General features: G+C 35.2%; 1 protein-coding gene across 1 annotated transcript in view; it reads left to right on the forward strand.

Moving 5' to 3' along the window:
- Positions 1-14,312, forward strand: part of LOC136825197 (uncharacterized) — a 32,762-nt gene that overhangs the window by 8,605 nt on the left and 9,845 nt on the right. The window contains exons 2-4 of the mRNA XM_067081222.1: positions 4,473-4,535; positions 6,905-6,995; positions 8,636-8,936. Of these exons, the coding sequence (XP_066937323.1) occupies positions 4,473-4,535; positions 6,905-6,995; positions 8,636-8,936 (455 nt within the window). The remainder of the gene's footprint in view (positions 1-4,472; positions 4,536-6,904; positions 6,996-8,635; positions 8,937-14,312) is intronic.

Here is a 14,312-nt window from a genome sequence, read left to right on the forward strand (position 1 = left end):
TTGACTGTATGGGGACATTAGTAATATTAAAACAAATGTATGATTACAGTGCAGAACTTAGTAACTGTTTACGAGAGTTGTAATTTTGGTAATAAAGAGTTGTTCATTATAGTAGGCCTTCCTCATCGGATTAAAGTCAATTTGCAGTTTATTACCCAAAGGAACACAATGTACTGGTGGATTTCAATCAAATTTTCAAGGCCAGTGAATAGTTGCTTAGAGTTTGAGATGGATCTGGACGCAGTTGTGGATTCAGAATTTTCGTGGCCGCTCTGTTGAGTTCTACCTAGTTAAATGATAATTCTAGAAATAGGAATTCACACCTGTTACCATCTTATTGATTTGATGCTTAGGAATTTTTTCAGAATTTTTTTTTCTACATCCGCACGAAACCATGGGACTGGGAGAGCTATGGGCACTTTTTGCACAAAAGCAATGCATTTTATTTAATACTTCTTCATGAGTTAATACCCATACTGGCTCGTCCTGCTCTCATATCAAGTGGGTATTGTCAAAGATATGTTTCACATTGACACCAAGACATAATTAGAAAAGGCTCAGCGATTAAAAACAAGGGTTTCGAGATAAGTTACCCTATTATCACAAACCATAGTTAATAATCTGCCTTCTTTCCTTACAACTTCAGACAGAAGTCACTTGAGAACAGCCACGCTGAGACTAGCAGCTTCAAGTCTCAAATCCCTGATGGCATCAAAACTTGGATCTCAGGCTAACAGGGAAATCTTTGTTCTCTTACACGTACTGAAAATTATATACGAAGGATGTTTGGCCTAAAGCAAGTCACAATAGCCTCGCCCTAACTTTTAAAGGAAAAAAGTCTGTGTGGCAATTCAGTTTGTGATAGTTACACAAAAGCAACGGTCTGCTCGTTGGAACAAGAGCCCGTGCTAGCATAAGGTCAGCTTAATGCATTAATAACAACTTCTAGCGTCAAATCCCTGATTTCTTTAAGAAAGGAAAAAGGATCAGAACCTAATGTCGACTCGCCTTGTTAATCAATACAGAATGTCTCCAGTAAACTTTCACTGTCCCATCAATCTTACGAATGGTCTGTGGCAAATTAAAACAAAGAGAACCTATGGATTGATCTTACCAGATATCGACAGTTAGTTAACAGTAGACTCATCTGAGTCACGTGACTAACGAGGGACATTTCTTTATAGTCGGCTGCTCCTCCTGAGGAAGCTTAGTTCAGTTTCAGCTCACGGTCGGTGAGCAGCGAACGGAACAAAGGTTTCATTACGTTAGTTTTTTATTTAATTACTGTAATTCAATACTGGAAATGTCTGTCTTTAAGCATCATTGGAAGAAATTGCAGTAATGAGATCCTGTAATTTCAACAAGTTCGTCAGCTGCCTTAATTTTTATTTTTTCTCCAGGTAGCCTTTGCGGTAACTTGAAACAATGGGTCGACCACTGAGAGAAGTCCTTAAAGATCCCAGTGTTCTGGAAGAGCTTAGAAGGGACCCTGAACGATTCGTGTGAGTATATGAGAAATATATTGTCCCTGACCAGTAGCAGAAATTCTTTTTTTTTTTTCTTTTTCTCCTAATTCAGGCAACGTCTGTCTTCTCGGTATATCATGAATGTACCTGTTATAAATCGGTTGGCAATACTTCAAAGCTCAGGTTTTTTTGTTGTCCATACTCTGCCTATTGGAAAATTTCCCTCGTGAAATTCTGTTTGCAGTTAACTTTTATTCTGTAGGATCTGTGTTTATTAACACATTCTGGAATGAGATTCTGTCATCTGTGTCCCATCTTCATTTCGATTTGACGTTCGGTGCAAAACTTAGGTTTGGTGAAGGCGAGTGAATCTCTCCTAATCGAAATCGAAAAAAGGCGAAATATCATCCACATGCCTCATCCGGACCATTAAGTCTGTTGGCTTGCATACGAACCTCTTATGTGATCGTCAAGAACAGTGGCAAGAGAATTAAAAGCGTTGCCCGGATTTCTGTTTACAAAAACTATAGGTAGATATTAGAAAAGAAGACATTGCATTTTATTGCATTTTCCTCTCTTAGCCGGTTTTCAAGTCAAAATTACTAATAAATAATTTTGAATTTAGTAGATTGTTACATTACATTTTTATACGTTCGTTTTTTATTTTAAGGGGTACTTTCTAGTTTTTGTGAAAATCGAATTTTTAGTCTGAATATTTATTTTGTTTTGTGTCCGTTATTTTTATCTTTGCGGTTTTTTACGTATTTTTGGTGAAGAGAGAATCCACATCTAGGCTTCATAATTTCCCATCTTGGAGGAATATATTTAGGGTTCTGAATTTCCTAGAAAATAAAATTATAAATCCTTATTGTAAGAATTAAGAAAAGGAGAAAAGTGAAGAAAGATTCCGCCCAGAAGATGGAGTGTTTTAACGAAAACGTTAAATTTTGAAGAGGTTTTGAAAAAGGCTTAGGATTAACCACTGAAATTTTCCCAGAATTACGCACGCATTCCGCCCAGACCTGTTCGCTAAACCTTCTTATATAAGTCAGCTGGAATGTCACCGAAAGTATCTTCATCAATTTTTGCTTTAGGGTTTGTATCACTGGATACTTGGTTAGCGCTGTCCACGTAATATTCATTGTCAGTTACGATAATAATTGCCGCTGAAACGACCTCTCTCAATGTAGAGAAAAATTATGATCGTCGTCCAGTCCGAAATAAACCTTCGGCAGGTGATAATCAATTACTTTTCCACAGATGCTCTGTGCTTCTTAAAAAAGGAAATCTTGAACCTTATAAACTCAACAGTTTATTATTATTATTATTATTATTATTATTATTATTATTATTATTATTATTATTATTATTATTATTATTATTATTATATTATTATTATTATTATCCAGAATTGATAAAACATCAAGTTCGGTCGCAGCGTGAATTAATTTCCATTAAAAATAATTAAAATTTTGATATCTATTTACTATAATAAAATAATAATAATAATAATAATAATAATAATAATAATAATAATAATAATATTATTATTATTATTATTATTATTATTATTATTATTATTATTATTATTATTATTATTATTATTATTATTATTATCCAGAATTGATAAAACATCAAGTTCGGTCGAAACGTGATTTAATTTCCCCTAAAAATAATTGCAATTTTGATGTCTTATTATTATTATTATTATTATTATTATTATTATTATTATTATTATTATTATTATTATTATTATTATTATTATTATTATTAACCATGACAGTACCTTGCTGTACTAATGTCATAAACAGATCCACAGGAGCACGATTTCTTGGGTGGTCTCAGGTACCTTTAGACAGTCTTCCACGGTCTTCGGAAAGACTGTTAGCTATTGTTTTTTTTTTCTATCTGCATGTTTTAGATGTTACTTTTTTTCTACCTGCATGTTTAAGCGTACTTGATCCGTTTAGGAAATTCTTTGAATGCGTTATTTTAAACCTAAAACTCCATTTCCCTGGTCGTAAATTACGCTGCTTCAAAGAAAGAAGGGAGTTTAAATGACTATGGCGCTGCATACTTACTTTAATAGTGGTGGTGGGTGATTAAACCTTCCTTATGCCAGCTCGGCCCTTTATCTAAAGGCGACCTGTAAGTGTGGAAAGGCGCTTCAAGGAAAAAAGGCCTGGGAAGGAATTTAGGCCTCTGTCCCACCAACTGAGACACACCCACTTGATAAAGACGAATGAATTAAAATAAGATTTGAACCGGTAAATAGCCTATGCAAATCCAACTACGTTTTACGTTAAATACTTATATAGTTCTGAAAACTTGACGACTTTCATTAATTAACGGCATAAGAATTCTGATGATCTACGAGGTTTTCCAAACTTAGTTTAGCAGCAGTATTTATGACAAAATTGAGGTCCCCTATATTCCTAATTACTTGACGGTAATTCAGTAAACAAGCGACACTTCAACTCTAGAGTAATGTGAAAAGCAAATCATTTTAGTACTTGATGTTAAGTTTGACCACAAGATGCTAAAAGTTGCAAGAAAATGTTCTCGCAAATCGCCCGCTTAAAAACATCGATCTTCTAATCCAGTAATTTTGCATATTGTTGAATATTTTCAGAATATCGGCTGAATGCATATTCAAAATTTTTCTTGCTTTTTGTGTATATAGTTTTATCCTGTAATCGACTGGATTACATTGAAATATATTCTTATAAGTACATGTTGTCTTGTTCACTGTAACACTAAATACACCTAAACTAATTTTCCAGTGAAATGTCGATGATTAATTATGACAGGGCTTTCACCCTAATGAAAATTAGTAATAATGATGGCATTAATGATATAATGTGGTGGAGAAACACTAAGTATAAGAAAAAATTCGATATTACTCAGTGAATCTTGTCAACAAGATTCAGAGGCATTGGATCCTTATCTGTTTTCATTTTCATAAGAAAATAATGCAAATACCAATTGACTCATTTCCTCTTGCAGGTTCAAGGAAGCTCCATCCGTCGTCATAACGATGGTTTCGTGGCCTACGCACACTCGGCTGAGGTTGGAGGACATGAACTCCGGCTGCAGTTTTGGCGGGAATCCCAACCAACTTCCCGATCGCTGGTCCGATGTCGTATGTGCTGGAGATTCTCTCGACGACACTGAATTTCACGTAAATATTTTTACCGTTCTACATCGCCCTGGTTAAGTTTGTCTTTTGTCAGGTTTTGTTTCAACATTTTTTTTTATTGTTAGTGTTACTAAGAAAATAACGATGCTGATAGTCCTTCTAGATAAATCTCAGTGCGTATTTATGCATGCATTTATTTTTTTTTAAAGTATACGGAATGACGGTACTCTTGGGCTGATTTTCGAGGCGATACATAACGTCCCTAGGATCAGGACTATCCAACTTGACTTTCTTTTACTTTGACGTTGCTTCGATGGTATAGATGCACTCGTAATGATAAAATGTTTTGCAGTTTCGCTGGAAATCAGCACAGTATACAGTTATATAATTTTTAATAACATTCTGTAACATTACGAGCTTGCATTTGTGGTTATGTATTTCTCCAGCTTTTATTATTATTATTATTATTATTATTATTATTATTATTATTATTATTATTATTATTATTATTAGAGATCTTGTAAAGAAATCTTATCAGGAGATAAAAGCATATACAGTATCCAAAGCCTTTTATATTACTGTGACATTCGCCTCCTTCTTATAGCTACAAACATTATATGAGAAAACATATAATTTTAAAAGATACAGAAACGATAAAAGTTTTAAGTGTGAAACGAAAGATAAGTAAAAAGTTACAACCGGTTGTTTTTTTTTTTATATCAAGTTTCTGAGAGATTCTGTTTTGATTTTAGACTATTTATCTTTCACGTAAAATATAAACCGTTTGATGCCTGTCTTTTTCAACTTTATTCTATTTGAAGTCTGAAAACGATTCGAGAAGATACAGAGATGAAAGGTGCTTAAATTATTATCATTATCATTTGTCCAGTTTTCTTCAAAGTTTAGTTCATTTTCAAGGCAGCCTCATCACTTGACCCCATTATTGATGACCTTGGCCTTTTCTTCAGGGGTCATAGGCATAAAATTGTCTTAAGAAGGCAATATTTCAAAATCATAATTTGTTCTAGGACCTGCTGTAAATGATTTTCATCAATAAAATTTACGAATTTTGCAAAATTCGAAACAACAAAATTAAAATTATCATAATCTATGTCAAAGAGGATAAAGTGCAAGATATTTTGCAATAAAAATCTGCATGCAACAATGTGCAACCAGTTTAGATTTGGCAATCCTGTACATTGACTTTTCACTTATTGCATTTGTTAAAATATTACTTATTTAAAGTAATTCCTGCAATATAGAAATTTTGTAGTTTTTTTTTTATTCTTTAGTCACCCATGGCCTGGTAGGAAGAACCCTAACTTTGAAAATTGAATAGTAGTGTGTTCAGTTTTTCACTATTGTAGTTAATTATCATGACCGTTATTCATAATACTGCGATCATTCATTATCACTTCAAAGAAACGATTGTCATAATTAGAGTATGAAATGATTACAGGTTTATACTGTTCAGCAATTTTTTAATACTGTGAAATAATCAGTTTTATAGTGCGACAGTTATGTCATAACTTAATATATCTATTTATCACCTTGTAATCAGACTCATTTTTCAATGACAGAAAGAATTTTGTTCAGAAATTCTATAAAATTGTTTTCCGATAATTATTTTTATTGCTAAAGAGAAGAATCATATTTTGTACCTATGAAGTGTCGTTTTTAGCTTTAATTACGCACTAATTCGTACTCTTCAATTGCTCTCTCTCTCTCTCTCTCTCTCTCTCTCTCTCTCTCTCTCTCTCTCTCTCTCTCTCCGTCTACACACACAAACACAATTTATGTGTTCTTTTAAGTATAATCGAAGGGTTTTACTCTGATATAAAACAGCTCGTTGTCTTAATTACTCTAAAAAGCATGTGAAAAATGCCCCAAAGTTTCCTTGGCGCTATCAAGTTTTCTGTACAGTGTATAATGCTATGTGAAACTCTCAGCCACGGCCCATGAAACTTTCAGCCACGGTCCGATAGTAGCATGTGTTGTTGGCACCTGTAGCGGTGCTAGGCGCACGATCGTGGCTCACTTTAACCTTAAATAAAATAAAAACTGCTGAGGCTAGACGGTTACAATTTGGTATGATTGATTATTGGAGGGTGGGTGATCAACATACCAATTTGCAGCCCTCTAGCCTCAGTAGTTTTTAAGATCTGAAGGCGGGCAGAAAAAGAGCGGACGGACAGACAGGTAGCCATCTCAATTGATTTCTTTTACAGAAAACTAAAAAATGTAAATTTGGACAAATTCCTCAAAACTGGTACACGGAATATTCTCTTCCGATCTGCAGGTACAAGCAGGTAGTTCCTCCTGACGTCTCTTGGGGAGTCCGGTCACCCAACGGAACTTGGTCTGGAATGGTCCGCCAGGTATTTGAAAAGGTTGGTATTCCTTGATAGCACTGCTGGTAGTCCTAGCAAACACTGAGATCAGTGACCGAAAGATTGTTAGGCATGATACGCAATGAAGACAGAGTTTATATGTTACCACCTTAAACCTTTGGAAAGAAAACGCCAGAACTACAGAGTTGGGAGCTGATATACAAGCTGAAAGCCAAACTGGTATTTAAGCTGGGCATGGAACTGTGAGGAATGACTTTGTGGCCCAGGTGCAGATTATATTTATGCTTAAATCTAGCTTAGGGTCTGGGCTGTGGGCTTCACTGACCATCACCAATTTTGATTAGTTTGTTATAAAATTTTAAGCAAACTCTTTTAGTTGCATTCATATTCTCCAGTTCATTAACTTGATCTGCCTTGAAATTTAGCTGTTGTGAGCTCTCAGTCACAAATGAATTGTGTTTATCCACAAAATAACAACATTTAAATATGTCAAATTTAAATCCATACGGAGATATTGCTGTGTACTTCGTAAGTTCGAGTTGTTTTGAGAAACCATTCAGTGTCTTATTCTGGCTGAGAATTACCATTCCATGGTATAAAATTTCTGTAAACAAACGTTATTAAAAATCTCTACAGTACATAAATTTGAAAATAATATTTTTTTAAAGTAAAATTGTTTATGGGTAGCTTTTGTGTAGTGAAAGACCATTTGGATGTCTTATTTCAAATTATTCAGTAGGGCAGTGAGGGAACACGTACCATTAGGTCTGTGTGTCTGTTTGTCGCATTTAGCGTTAGTTGTCACAAAATAACCGTGCCTAGAAGTTGTAGTAATTACTCTTGATCCTAAGACGGCCCAAGAGGACTCTTCTCTGCCCCTGCCAGCCTCAAAGCATATGCAGAAAGGGTGAATGATGTGAACCCAACAAAGGCAAAATCATAACTAACTTCTCAGACAACCGAAAAAGTACAACAAAACAAAATTTGCCTATCATTGGTTGATTTGTGCTACTTTGGCTTGTTATCTACGCGTCACTTCCGTGGTGCTATAGTACTAAAAATGGCGGAAGCGCAATGGGACGCCGTGTTTAGTACTAGCCCCTCGGGAATCAACGATATCGTTTATTAATATAATTTGTCGACCCGAGGGGCTAGTACTAAACACGGAGTCCCATTGAGCTTCCGCCACGTTTAGTACTAGCACCTCGGAGGTGACGCGTGAGATAACAAGCTAAAGCAGCACCATTTGATTTATATGTGATTGGTGGCTCATTGGAGGCTTTGGCGTCGCCGCATATTTATCGTATCCTGGGATTTATATAAATTATACAATCATCTCAGGTTGATTAGCATTTGACTGATTTATAAGTAAGTCTTATAAATCAGCTTTCAGGTTTTAGGATTGACAGAGAAAATTGACCTTTGTGGCAATGTTCTCTAATTCTTAATGTATAGTTTTTATGCCCAACTTTGTTTACTTCTATTTCTTGAAAACAGAATAATTTTATTCTATTTCATCCCTTATTGCCCCGTGGTATCGAGCATAGGCTTATAAGCCATCTCAAAGAAAGCCAGTGAGTCTGACCCTGTTCCACAGAACGTTGTAATTTGATATTATTTCAACACTAGCAGTTTCCATTCATTCTGACCCTCAATTAAGCTTGTTTTCTCTTCCTCAGGAGGTCGACATGGCGCTGGGACCCTTCCAGGTCATTGAGAGCCGAAACCAGGCCATAGACTTCTCTATTCCCTTCTTTTTTGACACCCTGTCTTTCATGGTAGCCAGAGGAAGCGACAAGATCGACCCCTGGGGTTTTCTTAAGCCTTTCAATCCTGATGTGTGGGGAGCTTTCTTCCTGTGTCTCTTGGCCATTTGTCTGACTCATTTCGTGTGTGAGATCACCCAGAATCCACCTACGAGACTGGCGCGCAAGTTCGGGACCATTGTCATGGACTATATTCGACCTCCAATGAACCAAGGTTAGTGGGTATATTTTATCTCGTTTGTTTGCATGTTAGAAAGTTTACGCAAATCGTCGTTGTGGATTTTTACAAAAATGTTGCCAAAGATGGGCCTCATAACTAGCAACGGCCAATTGAATTTTGGGAAACACTAAAGTGAAGTTTAGGTGGGTGGAATGCTCAGCCTTATGGAAGCTCGAAGTCTTCGAACGCTCCTTTTTGTGTGGTTTCTTATATATCAGCGTTAGATACTCTCAGAGCGAAGGCATCACATTGATGGTTGGCAACGATGTGTTTGTTAATAGCTACGTGAAACTAGTCTAGGATGGAAATAACTAGAATCTGACTGAGATGAAAATATAAAAGAAGTCAAGTGTCTCAGGAAAGTCAAGATATGGGCTTTGTAAAATATGAAAATAATTGGATGATTATGAATTTTTCTTAGGCCACAGTAAAAAACATCTTAGTGCATGTCTGTGTGAAGATATTCACTGAGAGAGAGAGAGAGAGAGAGAGAGAGAGAGAGAGAGAGAGAGAGAGAGAGAGAGAGAGAGAGAGAGAGAGAGACATTCAAGAAAAGACTAAGATGCAGTGACATTGGATGTTGTGTATATTTTAGGAGGAAAACTTACAGATTGTGTGCGTTACAGAAGAAAGATATTAAATGCAGGTAATTCATCAGTACAGATATTCTTAGAACACACACACAGACAGATATATATATATATATATATATATATATATATATATATATATATATATATATATATATATATATATATATATATATATATAATGTACTTGCACATATTTACATGTAACTTACATACATACAGACACATACACTGAAGTCACGTGCATCTACTGTGATTTTTAAACATATATATATATATATATATATATATATATATATATATATATATATATATATATATATATATATATATATATATATATATATATATATATATATATATATATATATATATATATATATATATATATGTTACAGAGAGAGTACTCTTGGGACTATTAATAGAACTATGCATGAAAAAGGCATTAAAACACGTGAACTTATATTAGGTAACTCAGAGAGAGAGAGAGAGAGAGAGAGAGAGAGAGAGAGAGAGAGAGAGAGAGAGAGAGAGAGAGAGAGACCATTGGGCTAATGGACAAAAACAAGGGTGATTCTGTTACTGGTTGTCAACAGCCAAAGTCAGCATTCTAGAGCATAGGACAGAGGTGATAACCTCTCACCAGTGAAGCCTTTAGGAGAGGTCAGAATAGCAGATGACGCCTCTCTATATGGATACACGTAAAAAACACCAAGACCGTTGCTCTGAAAGTGTGAGAAGGGAACGATGAATAAAGAGACCATGAATAACGAAAATTAGTGAAATAAACTATGGGAAATGAAAATGAAGCCGATGTGAGGGTGAATAAGACCTTACCATACATACCTCGAAAAATGATGTTATGGTTGACACTAGAAACAAACACTAATATAAGGGAGATGTGAAGGAGAAACAGGGAGTGAAGAGTGAGACGCAAAAGACAGAGAATCTCAAATAGAGCAGTCAGTGAGCACGGAGTGTATCAGTGATGTCCGTGTCGCAGTAATCTGAATTCAGACTTTTAGCTCTCTCAACATAAGTTTTCCCCAAGTCCAGCACCGACTTAGTGCAATTAAGTCTCGTGCCAGTTGATTCCCAAAGGAAGCAAATTAACCCAGGTGGAATATTTTATATTGAACAAAGTGGAAAATAAAGAAGAAACCCTATCAAGTATTTTTTTTCAAGAACCTGAAACTTATACAGTATATTAATTTGTACAACTGGTCCTAAGAGAGAAAATTCCTGGTGCTAAGCAAAATGCTTCCTGGGCAAGTTTAACTTAGCTAGATGGGAAGAAGTCAATCTAGAAAAAATACACACACCCACATATTATATATATATATATATATATATATATATATATATATATATATATATACATACTGTATATATATATATATATATATATATATATATATATATATATATATATATATATATATATATATATATATATATATATATATATATATATATATATATTTACATGTACCTCGTTTACATTGCGTCTATCATTGTCTTCACTCTTACTTTTGGCATGTTTTTTACTTATAGTTCCTTAAAAAAACTTACTAGTCACATTCGATAATTATATTTAGTAATAGTTTTATTTATCAGTTACATGCAGAATGAAAGGCTATTGTAACATAGAATTATGACACTGCACAACCTTATTCTCATTACTGTTTTGCTGTCTGTTACTGACGTTTTATATAATCCAAAAAGGAGCGGTCTAGATGACAGAGAAAATGGGATTGCCCGATCTCTCCCAACATGGTCTAGTGTTCATCACACTTTCCAAAGTGCTTTAGTACCTCTGTTCCCCGTTGCATTACTGTTGACGTCGGCAATGAAATATCCCTTGGTAGTCAGTTGACTGGTGTGGTTCGTATCCTTGGTTAAGGGCATGGAACTAGCAACCTCATCACAAAAGACTTGCCGAGAACCAGGTTACTACTTTTGGAGTCACCCCTCAAAGGAATAAAGACTCAGAGTTAAATAATATACATTGATTCATTTGTTGATTATTTATGAACATGAAACCCTTCATATCATTAAGTAATTACCTCTATCGTGAATGTTCCTCAGATGGTGAGATTGATGGGTGTTTTGCGTGACCCGTGAAATCTTAATAGCGTTGTGCTCATTGAAATCCACTAATCGATGGAAATGTTCCGACAAACGTTCACGCGAATGTGCGTGGCTGTATGATGGTAACATTCTTCAGATATATATTTTGTAATTTTTGTGTAAGCTGTTGAAACTTTTTTCCCATTTTACATTGTCACCCTAAGAACAGGTGTTATTGTGATGATTTCACATTTTCTTTACGCTTAAGATTAACTTGATTCATTCTTCTTTACTTTAATCTGTTATATTTATCCACAGAAAAGTAATTTAGTGAAATGTTTAACTATGATAAGATCTGAAAATTAGCTCTTATTTTCTTCAGAGTTTAATCTACCCACCGCATTTTTTCCAAGAAGTCATTAAGCGAAAAATTTTGATTATGATGTATATTGACCGGTATTCAGGCTAGTCAGTATCACCTCGTTTTACAACTTCCGACTGTGATGAATGGCAGTGTTCGACCACTAGAAAGGGTGCGTGTCTCGCTATGACGAGCAGGAAGAAGCAGCAAAAAAATCGGTTAAAAAGACGCTTGCGTGCCACTAAGTACAATTTGCATGGTGAATTTCATGCATTACGCCCCTCTGCGGCATTTCATTACGTTGTGCAGGAATAAGAATGGCCTGCTAATCATGCGTTCGTGTTAGCAAGGTCGCGTTTCCACTGATGCCAAATGAAGTTATTGTATAGAGTAACTCCGTTTGTTTGAACTTCAGCTCTCAACACTGGTTAACTCGTGTTTTGCATGATGTCAAACAAGTTACAGTGCGTGTTCCTGTGTTTATTTCTCAGAAAAACTTTGCTTGAATATTCCAGTAAGCAAATAGAATTTGTTAGGATAAACAGAATAAAACCATGGTTTAGCTTCCGCTAGATTCCTCCTAATATAGTTTATTTCAGCGTCATTGATTTCCAGTGAGAATGGCTATTGACGTATGCATTATTTCTCTCTCTCTCTCTCTCTCTCTCTCTCTCTCTCTCTCTCTCTCTCTCTCTCTCTCTCTCTCTCTCTCTCTCTCTCTCTCTCTCATCTCTCTCTCTCTCTCATAATTAATTTATCACTTTATAATTTAGTGAAGCCAAACTATTATTATTGTCTCTCTCTCTCTCTCTCTCTCTCTCTCTCGCAATTAATTTATCACTTTATAATTTAGTGAAGCCAAACTATTGTTATTATCTCTCTCTCTCTCTCTCTCTCTCTCTCTCTCTCTCTCTCTCTCTCTCTCTCTCTCTCTCTCTCTCAATTAATTTATCACTTTATAATTTAGTGAAGCTAAACTATTATCTCTCTCTCTCTCTCTCTCTCTCTCTCTCTCTCTCTCTCTCTCTCTCTCTCTCTCTCTCTCTCTCAAAAACAATTAATTTATCACTTTATAATTTAGTGAAACTAAACTAGACTCTCTCTCTCTCTCTCTCTCTCTCTCTCTCTCTCTCTCTCTCTCTCTCTCTCCTCTCTCTCTCTCTCTCAAGCAATTAATTTATCACTTTATAATTTAGTGAAGCCAAACTATTATTATTATTATTATCTCTCTCTCTCTCTCTCTCTCAAGCAATTAATTTATCACTATAATTTAGTGAAGCTAAACTATTATTATCTCTCTCTCTCTCTCCAAGCAATCTCTAATTTAGTGAAACTAGACTATTATTATCTCTTTCTCTCTCTCTCTCTCTCTCTCTCTCTCTCAAGAATTAATTTATCCTTTATAATTTAGCTCTCTCTCTCTCTCTCTCTCTCTCTCTCTCTCTCTCTCTCTCTCTCAAAAGCAATTAATTTATCACTTTATAATTTAGTGAAGCCAAACTATTATTATTTTCCCCATGGTGACCAGCATACATCTGGGAACTTGGCATCGTGTATCAGGAAAATATGGCAGCTACCTTGCAGTATGTAGAAACGCGGTCTCACTACTTGTATGTTGATATAACAAAGAGACACGCGACAGAACAGCGTTCTTGTTCGTTTGAATTTTAAATTTCTCTTTTGACATTGCTGACAATTTCATTCATCCCCTCAGTACCATACGGGCGGCACTTTATTAGGCTATCATTTTTGCTGTAATTGCAGTATGTGCCAACGAATCCTACATTAATGTCTGCATTAATTCATCATGCGACTAACTAGACAAAAATACAGATACTGTCTTGCGAAATGAATGAAACAAGCATTATCTTCTGCCTGTTGGTGGAACTAGGTGAGTGAATCAGCTGATGTTTTGGAAGTTTTCTGTACGACTGTGACATTGACTGTTGTGGTATCTACCTACACACACTTACACAGACATACACACGGTCGCAAGCGGACACACACACACACACACACACACACACACACATATATATATATATATATATATATATATATATATATATATATATATATATATATATATATATATATATATATATATATATATATACATACATATATATTAGTTATTGTTTATTTGTCTAACCATCCCAATTACTCAAACTTATAGACTCATGGGGCTGGCACAAAAGGCTTGTTTTCATGACAAGCGAAACTGGAAAGGCGAAGTCAGACAGCTTCGTAGCCTTAGTGGAAAGAGACCGGTAGAAACGGATGAAAAGTAACAGGCAGAAGCTGCTTCTTATGACAAAGAAAAGGATATCTCGGAATGTTTGGATCTAA

Source organism: Macrobrachium rosenbergii, chromosome 37 (assembly GCF_040412425.1).
Source record: "Macrobrachium rosenbergii isolate ZJJX-2024 chromosome 37, ASM4041242v1, whole genome shotgun sequence".
NCBI classification, from domain to species: domain Eukaryota; kingdom Metazoa; phylum Arthropoda; class Malacostraca; order Decapoda; family Palaemonidae; genus Macrobrachium; species Macrobrachium rosenbergii.